Source organism: Argentina silus (assembly GCF_951799395.1).
Source record: "Argentina silus genome assembly, chromosome: 5".
Taxonomy (NCBI): domain Eukaryota; kingdom Metazoa; phylum Chordata; class Actinopteri; order Argentiniformes; family Argentinidae; genus Argentina; species Argentina silus.
In genome coordinates this window covers 9,149,411-9,168,726 of record NC_139659.1, presented here as the reverse complement: position 1 = coordinate 9,168,726, position 19,316 = coordinate 9,149,411, and the positions used below count along the sequence as shown (strand labels likewise).

The window sequence follows — 19,316 nt, the reverse complement described above, 5'->3', positions numbered from 1 at the left end:
CTTTGTTCTTGGTCTAGTTGTGGTGTAGGATCATGAGTTTAGATGTTAGGCCCTATTTGTATGAAAGTTCTGTCTTCTGCTGGGCCGTGATTCAAATTTATCTCTCTCTGTGGGCATGGTTGGATCTCTGTCTGGTTGGTTTGTGTGAGAATGACCAGCCTCCCCAGAGAGGCGAGATTCTGTTTTCTCTGTCCCTGGCAATTGTGGACCTAAATTGGTGCTGAGCACTGTGTACTGTCAAAAAAGAGTATCACACAGTGTCCCAGAGAGAGAGAGAGAGAGAGAGAGAGAGAGAGAGAGAGAGAGATTGTGGTGGAGATAGTACAATTGTCGAGATATTGACAGAGAATATATATAAAACAGATGAACCTAGATTGAGAGAGGGTTATGGGTAAGAATACAGTACGGTCTGGCAGATGAAGAGCAGCTGGCCTGGTGTTACGTATTTCATGTTGTTATTGTTCTCCATAGTTACATTGTCAAGGTTATGGTGGCAGACCCACCCCATTGTTTCACTGTTGTGTTGTTTATTCGTTCCAAAAACAACAGTAATCCTGCAGAGGAGGCTGTTCAGTAACCTAACTCCAGATGTTGGTCTAGAAGTCCATGCACCATGTTCTGTAATTTCCCTATAGTGTACTACCCCTATTTTGCCACAAGATGTCAGGATAGGCTTAAAGCCTGTACCGAGGAGAGTAAGCACGTGTAATGGATGTATGAGCTATGAAGTTTAACAACTGAACAGTTGTAATGTAAGGCAAGCTTAGATTTTGAATTATTTTATTCAATAGCTTTTATGAACAGAATGCTCTGTTTTTTTGTCTGTTTTTTTTTGTACATTCAGTTTGTAGGATATGTATTTCTTAGCATGTAAGCCTGTTGGTCTCTCTCTGCTTTGCAGGTCTCTGCTTTGTATTTTGTCCATGTATCTGCTTACATAAGGCTAAACCTCCTGTTTGAGTGTGTCAGAGTTGGGCAGTTGTTTCATTGGCGTGAGTCTCGGTTCTGAGCTCTGATTTCACCCATAGTTCCGGTTCAGCTCTGGATCCGACTCTGGACAGAAGGGACCTGCTGTGTCAGCACAGGAGGCTCAGATGCAAGCCATCATGCAACAGGCTAGGGTAAGAGTTTATATATACCACACACATGCACACACACACACACACACACACACACACACACACACACACACACAGGCAACATAGGCCAATCATCTTCACATTTTACTTAACTTTGTTGTCCTTCTTTCCACAGCTGGCGATGCGTGGTCCCACAGGCCCCATGGGTTTGACTGGTAGACCAGGTCCTCTGGTATGTACTGTAGCACCTTCATCTCCCCTGTCACACACACACACACACGCACACACGCACACACGCACACACATACTCTTTTCCTATCGTCTTAGTTGATGGATCCCCATGATATAGGTGCATGAAGATCTGATGATAGTCATTAGCATTGTGTGACCATAGTGTGTTTGTTGTCTCCTCAGGGTAATCCTGGTGGGTCTGGACTGAAGGGAGAGTCTGGAGAGGGTGGTCCACAGGTAAGAGAGATGTTCAGGGCTCTGCTGAACTGTCGCTTTTGCGTCGCCCTCATGTTGAAGTCCAAGGGTTCTCGTTACAGATCCAAGGCACGGTTCTTCACTAAGAGTTCTTTCTTGTTGGATTCTCCAGTAATGTTCTCCTCTATTTCAGGGACCTCGCGGCCCCTTGGGTTCTTCGGGACCCACCGGAAAGCCTGGTAGACGGGTAAGTGTGCTGCCACCGTGCCAATCACAATGAGTCGACCTTACGGAGATGCCAGTCCTCCATACCAGAGGCTACACATAGGTCGAACGTGTACAGTAACATACGTGTCCCTAAGCACTGACGTCATCAAAGTCCACGCAGATCCTTAGTTGAAACGTACAGTAACCCATCCGTAGCGTCCTTATATCCCATTGATCTTAAAAGGACAGGTACCCCCTTAGTGCTGTGTTAATAAGGCAGATGTAACTGTTGACAGGAGGAGTGTGTTGTAATAATGTGTGTGTGTCTTGTTTGGGTTCTCAGGGACGTGCTGGGTCTGATGGTGCCAGAGGCATGCCTGGACAGACAGGGACTAAGGTATCATAATCGCCATCACTGCACCAGTTGCCATGACATTTGTTGTTTCTTTCCCACAGCATTATATTTACATACATTTCCTGAATCATAGAAAGAGCAACTCTGACAGCTGTTACTGTATCTTTCCCCTTCTCCACCCCTCTCTTTCTCTCTCTCTCTTTGTCTCTGTTTGTTTATCAGGGTGACCGAGGCTTTGATGGTTTGGCAGGGTTGCCCGGTGAGAAGGGACACAGAGTAAGTCACATTGTCTCATTGGTGTGTGTGTGTGTGTGTGTGTGTGTGTCTGTGTCACTGATCTGTGATTGTGTTTATTCCTGTAGGGTGAACCTGGACCCCATGGACCTCCCGGCCCCACAGGAGAGGATGGAGAAAGAGTGAGCATATACCATCTGTTCTCCACCCTCAGTATCTCTCCACCTCTTCCCTGCCTCTTCCTATCCTCCCACCTGTTGTTTTCACATATGTAGCCTATTTATGATGTGTTTGTGTGTGTGAGTGTGTATGTGTGTGGGTGTGGTGTGAGCCTTTTTGTGGTGTGAGTGAGTGTGAGTTTGGTCTTCGTGTGTGTTGTCTCGGAGTGTGTGTGTGTGTGTGTGTGTGTGTGTGTGAGATAAGTCAGTGTGTGATCTCGGTGTCTGGCGTCTGTCATTGATGAGAGACAGCAGGAGGGCGGACGTGACTCCTGTCTGAGTCGACCTGCCTCTTCTCCTTCTGTGACATTCTCCTCCTCCTTTCACCTCTTCCTCCTCTCATCTCCACTCTACCCTGCCTCACTCACACCTCACTCTTCCAACTGTACCCCCCCCCCCCCCATCACACCGCTCCCGCTCCCTTTCCCTCTATCCTCCTACTCCACAATCTAACCATGGCTTCTCCTGTACCTCAGGGAGATGATGGAGAGATTGGGCCACGGGGTCTGCCTGGTGAATCAGTGAGTAATGACCTTTAACCCTCTCATTCTCACACAGATTTAGGAAGTTCAAATCCTGTTCTAACAACCTTAATGTTACACAGGATCTGGTCAGGGCCACTCATACACTAAGTACACACTGAAATGGATTGGTTTATCTAACCGTTTTAGGCTTTTTTGCTTCAGTGGAATCCATAGTGTAGTCCACAGATACTGTAAGGGTGGTGGTATATTCCCAGAAAGCAGATTTTGGTAGATACGTTCTCGTTAATTTATGTCTACAGTTTATGACACTCAGGTGCAGTTACAGAGGTGCTGTGTGTGTATTTGATAATTAGGCTGTGAGACAGAGACAGAGAACAATTAATAATGAGAGAGATGGAGAGAGAGGACTGTACCATTGGTGTTTGAATATCCACTGCAATAATTCAGATTTACCACCAGGTGGTGCTCCATTCCTTGTTTTCTGAGTCACGTTACCTGAGAGGAAACAGTCAAAGCACAGGGCAGTAGTGAAGTAGCGATAGACACAAGAGAAGAAGAAATAAAAGCACATAGCCTGTTTATATAGCACATATTTGAATTCACTGCATTATTCATGTCATTTTACAAACATGTTACACAAATTCATGTGGAATATTATAAACATTTGTCATTGCACATTGCTACAAATTTTAAATTGAAACATGTCTTTGATGCCATTTAACACTTTTTTTTCTCACTCCCCAGGGACCACGTGGTTTGCTGGGACCAAAGGGACCTCAGGGACCCCCTGGACCCCCTGTGAGTGTGAAACACTCCGCTACCCCTACACCCCCCAAACCCGCCACCTCCCCCCCCCCCCCCCTCTCTCTCTCTCTCTCTCTCTCTCTCTCTCTCTCTCTCTCTCTTATGTGTCATTCACAATCAGATTTATTGTTTATAGAGAGAATTATTCTCCCCAGCACATATCAATACAAACAAAGGATGGTACAAGTAACACCTCTAGGGAAATTCAGTAGGTTGAAACCAACACATACCTCACACTCACATTCCATCATGTCAAGCATGGCCAGTTACATTAAGCTCAGATCTCTGGTGGTGGTTATCTGTATTCCAGTCTACCTTCTGGCATCTTTTGACATGAGGGAAATCTCTTCTTGTTTAGAGAACATGTTAGAGTTGAAGTTAATTGATATGATAAATGAACCCACAAGGCTGCAGAACACCTCAGAGTGTTTGTGGTGTGTGTCAGTGTTCTCACCGCACCAGCTGAAGACTGTGTTTATATGATCTGTTGCAGGGTGTTACCGGAAGTGATGGCCACCCTGGACCCAAAGGAAACCTTGTAAGTAGTGTGTGAATCACCTATGTTGACACACACACACGCACACACACACACACACACACACACACACACACACACACACACACACACACACACACACACATACACACACACACACACACACACACACACACACACACACACACCTCCTTCACACTCTCTCCATTACTCAAGGTTCATCATTTCATTCTCTTCTACTCTATTTCGCCCTAAAACACAAAGTATCGTTTCATAAACTCTTATTTAGACACAAACATAGCCACACACTCAGAAGACTATCTGCCCCTAATGAAGAATAGACTGACTCTATTGAGTCCCATTTGAGAAGATCCACCATGGCCAAGTGTATTATTCCGAGTCCATTTCTGGGAGCGGCTGGCCTTAATGAGAGAATGCCTGGCTGGAGAACTGTCTCCGCTGGGAATGCTCCAATTAGGTAGAGATGGAAGATTCTTCGACTCAGGAACATAATTGATTGTCAATTATCTGGGAGGCGAGGCATTTGAGTTTGAGGTTCAGCAGTTTCTTTCATTAGGAAAGTGTTTGTGTGTGTGTGTGTGTGTGTGTGTGTGTGTGTGTGTGTGTGTGTGTGTGTGTGTGTGTGTGTGTGTGTGTGTGTGTGTGTATGTGTGTGCATGCGCATGCGTGCGACGTGCTTGTGTGTGTGCGTGTGTGTGTGTGTCTAGCCAAAGCAGACTACAAAGGGCACAATAACCTCAGTCTAGAGTTATAGCCTGTCTCCATGTTAGAAGGTAATAATGCAGCGTTACTGACTCAATCTAACATCCACTCAGTCAGACTCTACTCAGCCTTTCTCCAGTGCAATCCTCAATATTTTCTACCTTTTAAACCTACCTTGTTCCCACATTACTGGTTTATTCACACCGAGAGGAAATGTATTGTAAATGTCCTATACTGTAGATTAAATAAAACAATGTGTTTTCCCCGTCATAGGGACCACAAGGAGAGCCTGGACCTCCCGGACAGCAAGGCAACCCCGGTGCTCAGGTTAGTAGAAGCACATGTTATATCTCCACTATGGCAAGTCATGAGACAAGCCTCCTCCATGGGTAGGCCATTATGTAGTCACACCCAGTATGGTGCAAGTTCAACTCACTTCTAATGAGATGTTCTCATGAGTGTCTTGTCTTTCCTCCACAGGGTCTGCCAGGGCCTCAGGGTGCCATCGGACCCCCAGGAGAGAAGGTAAGGGCATTCACACAGATAACAATAACACTATTGTACTGTGATGATATCCTTCTTAGTCGATATTTCCTACAGCGCAGCTTTCCAACGCACAGTTTAAATGCTTTCTATTTGAATAGCTGAAGTGACTTGTGTTTGTGTTTGTGTTTCCACCGTCTCATGTGTTTGTCTGTTTGTCTGTTTGTCTTTGTATGCTGACATCCTCTCTCCTCCGCTCTCTGCTCCTCTCCTCAGGGTCCAACCGGAAAGCCAGGACTGCCTGGAATGCCAGGAGCCGACGGTCCCCCGGTAAGTGTGTAAACACCACGAACACACATCTCTCCTCCCCCTCCTCCTCACTGGGAACACCTGTGCTATGGCCAGGTGGGACTTGGAATGTGGCAGGTGGCAGGTGGGGAAGAGTGAGTGAGAGAGTAAGGGAACCAGGAGAGGGAAAGAGTATGCGTGAGAGAGAGAGAGAAAGAGAGAGAGTAAGAAGGAGGAAGGAGACAGATGAGAGCAGCGTCAGTCTCTGTATTCCCCTGTGATAACACGCGATCCTCTAATGGCTTTCGATATCTATTTTAAGTGGCAATGCCCCCCCCCCCCCCTATTTTTATTCATCCTCTCTTCTCTTGTCTGCCTCTTTGTCTCCATCCCTCTCTCCCTCCTTCCCTCTCATCTGCAAAACCCTCTTAGAAGAAATTGCAGAGCTCTTCATCTCTAAGGGAACACAATCAATTTCCCTCAGCCGTTCTTTCAGTCGTTCTTTAGTGTGTGTATGTATGTATGTGTATGCGTGCGTGCGTGCGTGTGGGCGGGTGTGTGTGTGTGTGTGTTACATCAGGAATATGGACACTTTAAGAGCCATGTAATAGCCTATAGTGCTTGTATAATAGTATGCATTAAAGATAAACCCCAAATGAGATTGAACTCCCAAGGCTTTTATTTCAAATGGCCTTTTCCTGTGAGACACATCCTGAGATGATTTTACAATGTAATCCTCTTATAATAGGGAGTAGTGTCAGATTTATGATCCTAATTATACCTGCATGAACCACTATTAATGATTATGTTAATAATTCATAGGGTCACCCTGGAAAGGAAGGACCTTCCGGAGAGAAAGGGCATTTGGTAAGTTTCTCCCTCTTCATCGTTAAATTGTATTATCTCTCTATCACCCTCTCTGTGTTTCTCCCATTTGTCTCTGTCCCTCTGCAAACAACCAACAGTATTTGCATATTACATATTTACATTAATGTGTAATATAATCATTCTCCACACATTCGTCTTCCTCCAGGGTCCTGCTGGCCCTCAAGGACCAATCGGTTATCCTGGCCCCCGAGGCGTGAAGGTGAGTGATCTACGCCCCCAATGTCCCATCAGCCCCTGTGATTAATTCACTCTCACCTCCACATTGTGTGGACACAATGTTATCAATGGAACTTTCCTGCTCTGTCATTGTGTGTTTCAGTGTTCCTCTGAATCTCATTATTGTTCATACACTGTGGACCAAACATTGAATAGGATTTGGCCTGTAATATTACTGTGACTACTGTACAGTATACATTTTTCGGAAAATTCCTGCATATTGTGTGAGTTCTGTCCGGACATCTTTTTGCTGCTAGACACCACATGAGTGGATGTAGCATGTAGGGCTGTATGACACATTGATTAAGAGCTGAGGTTAATCTCTGCCAAACTCATAACTCATGTGAGAGGTCCTGGGACTGAAGCTCACACACGCACACACACACGCACACGCACACGCACACACACACACACACACACACACACACACACACACACACACACACACACACACACACACACACTGAAGCCCCCATAGGAGTCAGCACTCCCCCCTGATCCTTGGTAATTACCAATTCATAATACAGCAGAGACAAAAGGAAACTCATCAAATGATCCTTGCAGAGAGGGGTTGAGGGGCCAAACTAATTACACCACCTATGGAGGAACATAGGCTCATGGCTAAAACTCAGACTAAAACCCCCACAGATCACGCCAGGCTGACTGTGTCATTGTGGCCAGACTGTGTGAACCTCACAGGTTCTAGATAATAGAATCGCGGCTATCGTTCGGACATGACCTGCATACAAGCATGAACACACTGTTACCTGTATGGTACTTTACGTCACGCTGTGATGTCATGCTCCACTCCAAACTCTGAACCACAGATAAAGAATCTATGCTCTGAACATTGTTATCGTTACGCTCCTGTCAAAGGAATATTAATTTATCTCCTGTACGCTGCTGTTCAAAGGCTGGTAGCTTTGTTATCGTACAGTAATGTTCTTTTGTTATCATGAAGCAGCTTCTGATATGAGAGCGCTACCTTTGTTGTTGTTGTTGTTGTTGTTGTTGTTAAGAGTGTGCGTGTACGGATGCAGCGTGTTTCTAACAGACCTACTTAAAGAACCTGGCTGTGTCTCTACTGCTTCACAGGGAGCCGATGGAGTACGAGGACTAAAAGGAGGCAAGGGTGAAAAGGTAAGAAACTAGTACAGGTGTGTGTGTGTGTGTGTGTGTGTGTGTGTGTATGTGTGTATGAGTGTGTGTGTGTGTGTGTGTGTGTGTGTGTGTGTGTGTGTGTATGTATGTGTGTATGTATGTGTGTGTGTGTGTGTGTGTGTGTGTGTGTGTGTGTGTGTGTGTGTGTGTGTGTGTGTGTGTGTGTGTGTGTGTGTGTGTGTGTGTGTGTGTGTGATCTTCCTCTCCCCCTTGAATGGGCAAATCTCATAATGTGACCAATAGGAATATGAACATATTTATCAGTGATGATGATGATGACGATGGTGATGATGATTATGGTGATATGTTGTAGATCCCCATGAATTTCAGGCTATCCTACTGCTCTTAGGGGAAAAGAGATTGAGCGTTTCTATGGCAACAGGGACTGCCACAAGGCTGTTACATCTGTGTCCGTGTGTGTGTGTGTGTGTGTGTGTGTGTGTGTGTGTGTTTGCTGTACGTGTGTTCTCTAAATGAAAGCTGTGTTACATCACATGTGTGACATTGCTTTTCACTGCTCTCCAACAATGGATTGCTGGTGGCTAATCTAAGCTATTGAAGTTTCTTAACACCCCTTTCCCCCATATTGCTCTCTCACATTCTTCTCTCTCTCTCTCTCTCTCTCTCTCTCTCTCTCCCATTGTTTCTTGTCCTTCCAGGGAGAAGACGGATTCCCTGGCTTCAAGGGAGATATGGGTATCAAGGGTGACAGGGTAAGACATTCTGCCATTTTGACTTTCCTCAAATGCTGTCAACCATACAGTAGCTGGACATCTAACAAATACGTTCTATATATCTACCCACCAGAGCAAGCAAATGTGTTCTGTCACCCCATTTATTCTGACTAGGATGTTGCACCACCTTAAAAGGGTTATGTTGAAGAATAGAAAAGACAGTTTGTCTTTTTTGCACACAATAGAAATTCTCAATTGTTATAGTTGTTTAGAGTCCTGAGGTCCAAGGGGAGGTAACCTTTACTTAAACTGATCGAATGTATTGATCCCCACCTTCTCTTCTGTCGCTATTGGATGAAGTCACTGTGACTGCTAAATCACTGGAATTATTGGTAATGAGCAAACACTGACTGTTCCTGTGGCCAGCCCTAGCAAGTGTGTGTGTGTGTGTGTGTGTGTGTGTGTGTGTGTGTGTGTGTGTGCGTGTGTAAATGCATGCATGGTTGTGTGCCTGTATAAATGTCAATGAGAAAACACCTTTCCTATAACTCAATTTACAACAAGCCGACCTCTTTTAGACAAAATCAGAAGATTGACAAGTAAACCCAGAAATAGATCCCTCTCTGCGTCAGAGATTTACTCCGACTGTCAAGTCACTGAAAACAGACTTTTTAAGTGAGAAACAAGACCAGCTCTGGCCCTCACTTCAAACACAGCACCCCCAACCCCTGACCATCCTGTCTTTAGAGGAGAGGAGAGGGAGAACAGAGAAATCAATGCAAGCTTAAACCACTTCAAAACGGAGAGAAAGACAAGGGCTTGTCCTTCTCTGGAGATGCACTGTAGAGGATCCTGATGAAAGGATAAGGATTTGAGAGGGCCCAGCGCTCAAGAGGAGGCACCCAGCATGGACCGGAATCTAAATGTCTCATTGTGTGCTTATGAGTGTGTGTATAAGTGTGTGTGTGTGTAAGAGAGATTACTTGATGAGCTTTTTGTTTGTGTGCCAAGCAGAAAGAGTTGTCTTGAGGTAAGTAGTGTGTGTGTGTGTGTGTGTGTGTGTGTGTGTGTGTGTGTGTGTGTGTGTTTGTGTGTGAGTGTGTGTGTGAGTGTGTGTGTGTGTGTGTGTGTGTGTGTGTGTGTGTGTGTGTGTGTGTGTGTGCGTGTGCGTGTGCGTGCTCATGCACATGCACGTGTCTGTGCATTTGTACGTGTGTATATGCATGAATGTGTTTCAGCTAGCAAAAGTGTGTGCGAGTGAATGTGAGCCTGGAAGTGGGGACTGTTCATGCTCTGCTGGGTCGCCGTGGTAACGCCTGGTTGTCAGAGCGGGTTTGTGCCCTGCCGTTTAGAGTGGAGCCTCGGAGTGCCTCTACAAACCCACAAGAGGAAGAATACACTCACAGAGGCAGGCAATAAAAAGGCCTCTTATAGTATCGCCCAGACAGAGCTGACAGCAGGGGAAATAGCCTCATTTAATTCTTTAACCAACATCACTGCCGCTACACACTCATAGGCTAACGGCCTGCATGGACCAATGGGAGAGAGTGTTAGGACTTAAATAGAGTGAAGGTGGCTGTTCTATACAGCCCTCTCTAGTTCCTGAGTATGTATGAGGGCAAGATATGGTATGGCAGGATATGTGACGATATGATGTGATTAGAAGCAAGGATATGGGTAATACGCAATAAGTAATGAGAGACGATAATATGATTGTGTGTGTGTGTGTGTGTGTGTGTGTGTGTGTGTGTGTGTGTGTGTGTGTGTGTGTGTGCGTGTGTGTGTCTAGGGTGAGCTCGGACCTGCAGGACCCAGAGGAGAGGATGGTCCAGAGGGTCCCAAGGGTCGCTCTGGTCTCCCTGGAGACTCTGGTCCTCTCGGTCCCAGTGGTGAAAAGGTGAGATGTTGTTCTTGCGACCAACTTGTCACCAATGGAGGCTAGTGGAGGTAGAAATCGGGGGAAAAAAAGAAAATGGAATGAGGAATGGTATCAAACACTAGTCCTCATTCTGTTCCGTCCTCCGATCTCTACCTCCTCCAGCGTCTACTGCCCCTCACATACACTTATATGAAGAGTTAGATATAGCTGAAGTATTCCTCAACTGCTCCTCTCCTACTAATGAATCTACTAATGAATGCCTGTTAACAGAATAGAATAGCATACACACACCAATTTAGCTGTCGTCTGCACATTTCTCTATAAAAGTAGACATTTGGGTCTGTAACCCGAGAAACGTACAACTTGGTCGAGGGTGACCTTGTTTTCTTTTCATTAAAACAGGGACTCTTTTTTTCCCAAAGCACATGTTTGTTTTTTCCCTGTGGGAATCTCCACTCTCATTATAATTTAGAATAATTTAGTACCTCTGAGGATTTATTTCCTAAGAATTGGAACATTGCGAGAACCAGTTTTGCCCTCCTGATCCCCGCCCATGTAAAGCAGGAAACAAAATAGATTGGCTTCAGTATGACCTAGAATAGGGCTACTAGAAAAGACAGGACCATACAATGAGGAGATACAAAACATATACTCATTACATTAGTAATTATTAACACAAACAAATAGATTTGTGACTTTTTTCTTTTTTCCTTTTTCCTTTCCTTTTTTATAGGGCAAACTTGGTGTTCCTGGGTTGCCAGGTTACCCAGGAAGACAAGGACCAAAGGTAAGTTTCACCTTCCTGACCAAATATCAATTTCCTCTTGATCTCTCCCTAAGCTTAAACAAGTTTTAGTCAAACCCTCAGGGTAGCATCCTGATCACAGAGGTCTACGCTTTCATAATCACTTGGGGCCTTGTGTGTGTGTACGTGCGAGTGAGTGAGTGTGTGTGTATGTGTATCTGAATGTGTGTATCTGAAAGGCCCCTTGATGAAACATGACATTTTTGATGGCGCACCCACGGCCTCTCTTTGACGGGGCAACGCTCTGACGCAAGTGGTGGACATTTGAATCTCCCTGATCAAAGAGAGGAGGATTTAGCCATGCCTTTTGGTGTCAGCCGCCCACTCCCCACACCTCACAATGCACCGCTGCTGTCCCAGCACTTTATACACCACTCCCCATCTCCTTTTCCCTTTGATGAACCAGGGATTTAATCTTACTCTCTCTCTCTCTCTTTCTCTCTCCGCTCTACCCCCCCCTCCCCCCCCAACACAGGGATCTCAGGGATTCCAAGGTTTCCCCGGTGCCAACGGAGAGAAAGGAACACGGGTACGTCAGAGAGAGTTTTTGTATTCCACAGTACACACCCCAGAGAAGTATGGAGAAATACTCCATAGTCAGAGACCAAACTCTTTCTACAGTGGTACTGCAGTTTAAAAACACACAGGGGAGTTTTATCCTCTAACTAAAAGAGAGAAGATTAGTACAAGGACAAAAAGACTGTTTCTTCATTAGCAAATCCACCACCCAGTTTTAAGATGTATTGAAATCCACCCAGAGGTCATTTATCACTTTTTTTTATGGAACTCGCACTCGTTTCATTTTCTTGGATGAGTCATTAGTTTAGTGGGGAGAGTAATGGTTTGTCAACATGTGCGGAATAGGGAACACAAAGCTTTTTATCTTCACACAACATGAAAGTTTATGAGCCAGAACCCCCCAGACTTGAGGGATGTTGGTCGCATTCACATTAGTCTCACTGTTGTCATTTGTAAATCTAAAACCCACACAAAGCCATAATCAGTTTCTTCATTAATTTTGCATACAGTAACTGATATGGCTGTGAAATCATTGAAATAGGCTTTGTATTGGATTATATCCTTGTTGTAGCATTTATCACAGTGTTTATGATGAAAAATACAGTGCTCAAATGAACAACTGATGAGAACATGAAACAACTTTGCCATGTTGGTTGATACAGTATGAGGCAGGATAAGGCAGAGAGTCCTACTCCTATAATGGACATACACTGTATGCCTCAATGTTAGTCAGAACACTGATCTGATGTTATCTCATGACTTGATGATTAGTTAGATGATTGGGGCAGTCTCACATACATTCAAGTGTCAGTGTTTGACCCCTGTATCTATTCTGGTTTTGCACAGGGAACAGCAGGAAAGGCAGGGCCAAGAGGACAGAGAGGACCAACGGTAAGTCTTTTACTCTCTCTACCTTTAATGCTGACAGCTGACATGGTTTTCCGCCATGACACATCTGGAGAAGGGCCTTGGGGGGGAGTGGGGGGGGGGGTCATCAAAGGTCAGTGACATCTCCAGAGGTAATCTGTGATCTTCCCTCACTTTCCCCCTCTTTTTTCTCCTTTCTTCACCAGGGACCTCGTGGAGAGAGGGGACCAAGGGGACCCACAGGAAAAGCTGGACCAAAGGTCAGTCAATGTGTCCTTTTACCCGGCAACAACCTCCACGATTCTTTAAATTGACATAATGCCTATTGGTTGAATCCCTCTGAACACTTCCTGTTTCTCCTCCCCCTCAGGGTAACTCAGGAAGTGACGGCCCCCCAGGACCCCCTGGTGAGAGGGTATGTACAGTAGCGTCTGGCACCCAAATACCAAATAATCCATGACGTTCTTATCATAATCCATTCTCAATTGTCATGATAGAGATTGAAGTGATTGAGTGGCTGATGTGGTTGTTTGTTTCAGGGTCTTCTAGGACCTCAGGGACCCACAGGATTCCCCGGACCAAAGGGCCCACCTGTAAGTAACACAAACAAACACAACACTAATGGACCAGACTGTCCTTTGCTATACCTTATCTGTATACTGTATGTTATAGGTGAGAGTTGTGCTCTGAGGTTCTATGTCTCTGTGTTCTTTAGGGCCCCGCTGGGAAAGACGGACTGCCCGGACACCCTGGACAGAGAGGGGAGACTGTGAGTAAACACAACGTTACTAGTCTTGTACCTTTCCTTTCTACAAGAGTCACTGCTCTCTCATAGTCATACCAACCTACAGTATACAGTACAGTAACGTACTTGACCACTCCTCTACATACATATCTACATACCTCTCTTCTCTGTACAGGGCTTCCAAGGCAAGACTGGCCCCCCTGGACCTCCAGGCGTTGTCGGACCTCAGGTGAGTGGCCAGTTAAAACGTAAACACATATCCTGTCAATGGACAGAGGTAAACATGTGCAGGAATACCAAGTTTGTTTCATTGCTGCTTGACTTTGTGTTACACACAGTATATGATTACTGGTCTTGACAGCAAGGATCCTCATTGTCTAGTATGCGGTAGATGATCACATTGATTGATGATGATACGAGAACAAAATGAATGCCTACTTGTTTGTATGCACATCAGTGAACACAGTATTCTGTTTATTATCTCTTGTCTAAACTATATATGCTTGAAATATAATGATTTTATTGTGGCCATAAGGTGTCATTAGCAGTCATTAGGGTGTCATTAGGGTGTCGTAAGGCTTTCATAGGGCTGGGTTTTAGTGATGTTTTCTGTGCTGACAGAAGTGCTTTTCTCATATGCATATCTCACTGGCCCTGCCTGCTAGTGTTGTTTATCCTCCTAGATGTTAGCATTTGGTTGTTCATCCATTAGGCATGCACAGCAGCCATTTCCACTATAGAGCTTCTTCTCTCCTAATACTAATCGAGATTATTATTATATGGATTGATGATATGCTGCCGAATGGTGCCTTCGTGACTACCGGCCTCTTACTCTCACACACACACACACACACACACACACACACACACACACACACACACACACACACACACACACACACACACACAGTCACCCATACTCACTCATATGGTACATACAGACATTACGTTTTTGTCTCACCCAAATATTGTCTTTCTCTCCATCTCCATCCCCCCTCTCCCTGTCTCTTTCCTCCACCACACCTCTCTCTCTCACCTATCTCTACCTTTCGGCCCCTCTCTCCCCCTCCCTCCTCCCCCCTCTCTCTCTCTCCATCAACAGGGACCCACAGGTGAGACTGGACCTATGGGAGATCGGGGACACCCTGGACCACCAGGCCCCCCCGGTGAGCAGGGTCTACCTGGATCTGCTGGAAAGGAGGGAGCCAAGGTGAGCATCCCCCCCCCCCCCACTACAATTATAAACATGCAGTACTTGATATAAAGAGTATAGAAATGTTGAACCGTATTTCTACCACCATCATGGTCATGAACGTGTACTGTGTTCCTGTCAGTGACGGTGTTGTGTTGTGTTCTACAGGGTGACCCAGGTCCTGCTGGCCCCTCTGGTAAGGATGGTCCCCCTGGTCTGAGAGGCTTCCCTGGAGAGAGAGGTCTGCCCGGCCCAGTGGTGAGTGCTGCTGGAGTGCCCTAACAACTACAGTACCCATCATCCTCTGTCCTCTATCCATGAGATAAACAGCCCTCAGTTAGGACTCTCTCATTCTAAGGGTCTAGGCTAGCGCAGAAAAGTTATAGATGTACTGTAGCTCAGGGGAGGCTGGTTGAGGTAGAAATCGGAGGACGGGCTCATTGTAATGCATGGAATGGAATGAGGAATGGTATCAAACAAAGAGTTTTGTGATGATGATGCCTGTCGTCAGAGCTTTCTCACCAATCACTGGAGAATCCAGGCGAGGAAAGAGAGATTCCGGTAGGAAGGACATGTGCTTCCTCCTCCAAAACATGTTTGTTTTCTAAAACGGCTTCTTTCTCTCTGCAGGGGTCCGCCGGCTTGAAAGGAAATGAAGGCCCCAATGGGCCACCTGGTCCCGCTGTGAGTATACATCAACACATACAACTCATTTTTTTCACTCTCCTCTCTCTCCCATTCTTTCTCTCTCTTTCCCTCTCCCTTTCCTCCACGGCGTTTTGTTCTCATACACCCGGCTCTATGAGAGGGGCTTCCTGCTTCTGTAGGTTCCCACCCCCAGTTGTACGAGTGTACAGTACATTACATAACATAATGATATGCATACACTGTCGTAACTTATGTAATGGCAGGTTTGACCTATTTCGTAGAATTGCTTTGGCATTCTGATGTTCAAATTCTACCTTTGCTAGATGTTCGAAACCTGTGAGATGTGTGGTAGTGTGGTAGTGTGCGTGTGTATGTGTGATGTGTGTTTGTTGTATGGTTCTGAAGCCCGGTGTGGTTTAGCAGAACTGACCTGGTCCGTGTGTTCCTTAGGGTTCTCCTGGTGAGCGTGGTCCTGCTGGCCCAGCCGGACCCACCGGTCTCCCCGGCCGTCCCGGACCACAGGGACCCCCAGGCCCCTCTGGAGAGAAGGGTGGACCGGTAAGACTCAGTTCAGCATGTTTCTATCCCCATTCTGATGATGTTACTTGTGTAAAGATTAGCCTCTGCTGAATGACTAAGATGTAATGTAACAATGTGTTGTAGGGAGAGAAAGGACCTCAAGGCCCTGCTGGTAGAGATGGTGTCCAAGGACCAGTGGGTCTTCCCGGTCCCGCTGGACCTACCGGACCCCCAGGAGAGGATGGAGACAAGGTGAGTCAAAAACAAATGTGTTAGAACACTTGGATGCACATCAAGATTAACATCAAGACAGACGTCAATCTCTCTCTCACACACACACACACACACACACATGACCACACCCACCGACCCACAGACACACACACACATCCACCCACACACCCACACACACACACACACACACACAGCTTGATGATTAAGATCAAAGCGCTCACTCACTCTGATCCTGCCTGACTGGATTTCACAGCCAGTGTTTGCCCTGACTGACAGGTCTTTAAGTCGTTATGGCTGCCAGAGAGGTGAACCCGTTATGTCACTCATTTGTTTGTCTCATTCTGAATGGATAGAGCAGGAGGTGGAGGAGGAGGGCTCCAATTAGTATGCAGGCGCACACACACACAAAGTTGTGAATCCAATACACATAATGTATGCGCACACACACACCCACACACACACACACACATACACACACACACACACACACACACACACACACACACACACATACACACAAACACACACACACACACACATAGAAAAACATTTGCAGGCAGATCAGCTGTAATTGAATCTATTATCCTTTGAGGAATTCCTTTAGTTCTTAACTGGCCTTAGTCTTCTCCCTTGCTGTAGAGGGACCGATAGGGAGATGTTTGCCGTTCAGAGAATGAGGAGCTCCCTGATATTTACACAGTCTCATTAGATGAGGCTTTCCACAGGGAGCGAGCAACTCTAAGGCCATTATTAAAAAGAGTTAATGCTATTTCAGAAGAATACGTGGCCGTCCTCTCTAGTTTTAGGTAGTCTGAGTCATTGTTTTCCCACCGTTCCCAACACCTAGAGCCCGTGAAGGTATTTGAATATGCGTAAGGGGTGCGATGTTCTGCACCTTCTCTGTGAAACATGGTGTAAACAGGGTGTCAATGGGATCTCGGTGTGGCCGTTGGTGTGTGACTCACTAGACTCAACACTCACCTCCAAGTGTTTTATGTGGTATTTACCTAGCTATACTTTGATTGACTACAAAATGAAGCATCATCATGCATTTTTGGTGAATAAAGTCACCCTCGGCACTAAATTAGTTTAGTGTAGACAGACAGTTGTCATGGCAGCTGTTTGCGCTCTTAAGCACTTGCTGCAATTTAAACATGCACCGTCAATGTATTCCAAAATCAATGTTCACTCCATAACACTTGTGCTCATTTATGAAAACTGAGAGCTCTAGTTATTCTGAAGTCATTGAAACTCAAAGGGAGTTCAGTGGGCGGTGAACGAAAGCATTCATTCAAGTGCATTTTCACTGTGTTCCAATCACCAGGGAGAGCTTGGAGAGCCCGGCCAGAAGGGAAGCAAGGGGGACAAAGGAGAACATGTAAGTCATTATGTATTCATACTTTTATGTACATGGCCCAGTACTTGTATGGACTCATTTTCATATCTCTTGTAAACACCCACACACATAAACGTACGTATAAATGTTTCATGAATGTTCTAGTCATGTGTTGTACTGTAAATGACTAGAAGACATAGTCATTAGTAATGTATGTTGATGGTTGCTCTATTCTCCTCCTCTTCCTCAGGGTCCACCCGGTCCTACTGGTCCACAAGGCCCTGTTGGAGCCCCTGGTCCTGCTGTAAGTGGCCAGTCCAACGTGTCCCCACCACTGCATCTTATCTGGAGGCAGACACTGTATATGTGATGTCCCCTCCTGCCACACAGTCAGTAATAGTCTGGTCTGTGCTGCTGCTTAACCCTCATTCACTCTCTGCCTCTCTCTCTCTGCCTCTCTCTCTCTGCCTCTCTCTCTCTCTCTCTCTCTCTCTCTCTCTCTCTCTCTCTCTCTCCGGTGTGTAGGGTGCTGATGGAGAGCCTGGTCCCAGAGGTCAGCAGGGTCTGTTTGGCCAGAAGGGAGATGAAGGATCCAGGGGATTCCCTGGACCTCCAGGCCCAGTGGGACTGCAGGTCAGAGCCAGAGCCAGTGGGAGATGTCTGTGTTCCCCCCTGATTCAAGTACCTGTGAGATGATGTGTCTGTACTGTAACAGTGTGATGTTGATGACGACTGAAACAACCTATCTTTCCTCACCACAGGGCTTGCCTGGTCCTCCCGGTGAGAAAGGTGAAACCGGCGACGTTGGTCAGATGGTAAGAGAACTAAGCTAAAAAACAGAACAGTGTTGCATATCACTTTGTTGTATAGCCTAGAATCCATGATGCTTTATGCCACAGATGCATCACTCCATTTCTCCTCTCCTCCTTCCAGGGCCCCCCAGGTCCCCCTGGCCCCAGAGGCCCTTCAGGACCCCCAGGAGCTGATGGCTCCCAGGGACCCCCTGGTGGCATTGGAAACCCTGGATCTGTTGGAGAGAAGGTGAGGTCCATTTTCACACACCCCACCGGAATGGAGACTTATTTCCCCTATTGCTCTGAACAGTCACAGAGAATGTCTCATCAATCAATATGACTGCATTTTATAGTGTTTAGAGAGACAGAGATGCTTTGCAAGGCAATTGGCAAATTGGCAAATTGTCCATTTGAGTACAGCAAGCACTCTAGATTACAACTCAATTCCTTTTTGCAAGGCTTTTGTCGGCATGAATATTTGATGCGGCTATTCGACAGATTGTGTTTGGAATGGGCTGGGGCTCATTTTCATTGTCAAGTGGAGGGAGAGACAAACACACGGACAATCTAATTGGAAGATTGTCTCCCTCTCTGCACTATGGTCACTGGAGAGAGTGTGTATAAATACTCAAAGCGACTGTACTTACAATGCTAAGATGCTGAATGCATTATTAAAATAGGCTCTTATAAAATCAGCGCTGGCGTTGGGAGCTCGCCATCAGTGCCGTTGCATAATGAAAGGCCCCGCTTTGGCAGCCGGCGGTCCTGCTGACCGCACTCTGCTCTGCACTTTCGCCTGCGTTGACGGCGTGATTTGTTTTATCTGAGCCGCTCGATAGAATCACCTTCGCCCCCTGAGAGGATCCCTGTGGGCCACTCTTCCATCCTTTCCCCAAACAAAAGCTTATCTCAACACAATGCTTTTTCTGTTTATCTAGCATGAGCTGATCTGGCAGCTTTTATTGGAGGGGGTTAGACACTAGGCAGGGCTTGCAAACAGCTCCTGTGTATTACTGTGAGGACTAGGAGGTTGTCTTCTAA

The 19,316-nt window shown here is 46.0% G+C and overlaps 1 protein-coding gene across 1 annotated transcript in view; it reads left to right on the top strand.

Moving 5' to 3' along the window:
* col5a1 (procollagen, type V, alpha 1) overlaps positions 1–19,316 on the top strand; it is a 76,064-nt gene that overhangs the window by 44,574 nt on the left and 12,174 nt on the right. The window contains exons 13-48 of the mRNA XM_083670634.1: positions 1,029–1,121; positions 1,255–1,311; positions 1,494–1,547; positions 1,699–1,752; positions 2,056–2,109; positions 2,290–2,343; positions 2,430–2,483; positions 2,996–3,040; positions 3,749–3,802; positions 4,302–4,346; positions 5,301–5,354; positions 5,508–5,552; positions 5,787–5,840; positions 6,621–6,665; positions 6,832–6,885; positions 7,998–8,042; positions 8,723–8,776; positions 10,527–10,634; positions 11,350–11,403; positions 11,897–11,950; positions 12,787–12,831; positions 13,014–13,067; positions 13,178–13,222; positions 13,347–13,400; positions 13,523–13,576; positions 13,728–13,781; positions 14,655–14,762; positions 14,913–15,002; positions 15,375–15,428; positions 15,843–15,950; positions 16,056–16,163; positions 17,470–17,523; positions 17,732–17,785; positions 18,007–18,114; positions 18,243–18,296; positions 18,415–18,522. Coding sequence (XP_083526760.1) covers positions 1,029–1,121; positions 1,255–1,311; positions 1,494–1,547; positions 1,699–1,752; positions 2,056–2,109; positions 2,290–2,343; positions 2,430–2,483; positions 2,996–3,040; positions 3,749–3,802; positions 4,302–4,346; positions 5,301–5,354; positions 5,508–5,552; positions 5,787–5,840; positions 6,621–6,665; positions 6,832–6,885; positions 7,998–8,042; positions 8,723–8,776; positions 10,527–10,634; positions 11,350–11,403; positions 11,897–11,950; positions 12,787–12,831; positions 13,014–13,067; positions 13,178–13,222; positions 13,347–13,400; positions 13,523–13,576; positions 13,728–13,781; positions 14,655–14,762; positions 14,913–15,002; positions 15,375–15,428; positions 15,843–15,950; positions 16,056–16,163; positions 17,470–17,523; positions 17,732–17,785; positions 18,007–18,114; positions 18,243–18,296; positions 18,415–18,522 — 2,283 coding nt within the window. The remainder of the gene's footprint in view (positions 1–1,028; positions 1,122–1,254; positions 1,312–1,493; positions 1,548–1,698; positions 1,753–2,055; positions 2,110–2,289; positions 2,344–2,429; positions 2,484–2,995; positions 3,041–3,748; positions 3,803–4,301; positions 4,347–5,300; positions 5,355–5,507; positions 5,553–5,786; positions 5,841–6,620; positions 6,666–6,831; positions 6,886–7,997; positions 8,043–8,722; positions 8,777–10,526; positions 10,635–11,349; positions 11,404–11,896; positions 11,951–12,786; positions 12,832–13,013; positions 13,068–13,177; positions 13,223–13,346; positions 13,401–13,522; positions 13,577–13,727; positions 13,782–14,654; positions 14,763–14,912; positions 15,003–15,374; positions 15,429–15,842; positions 15,951–16,055; positions 16,164–17,469; positions 17,524–17,731; positions 17,786–18,006; positions 18,115–18,242; positions 18,297–18,414; positions 18,523–19,316) is intronic.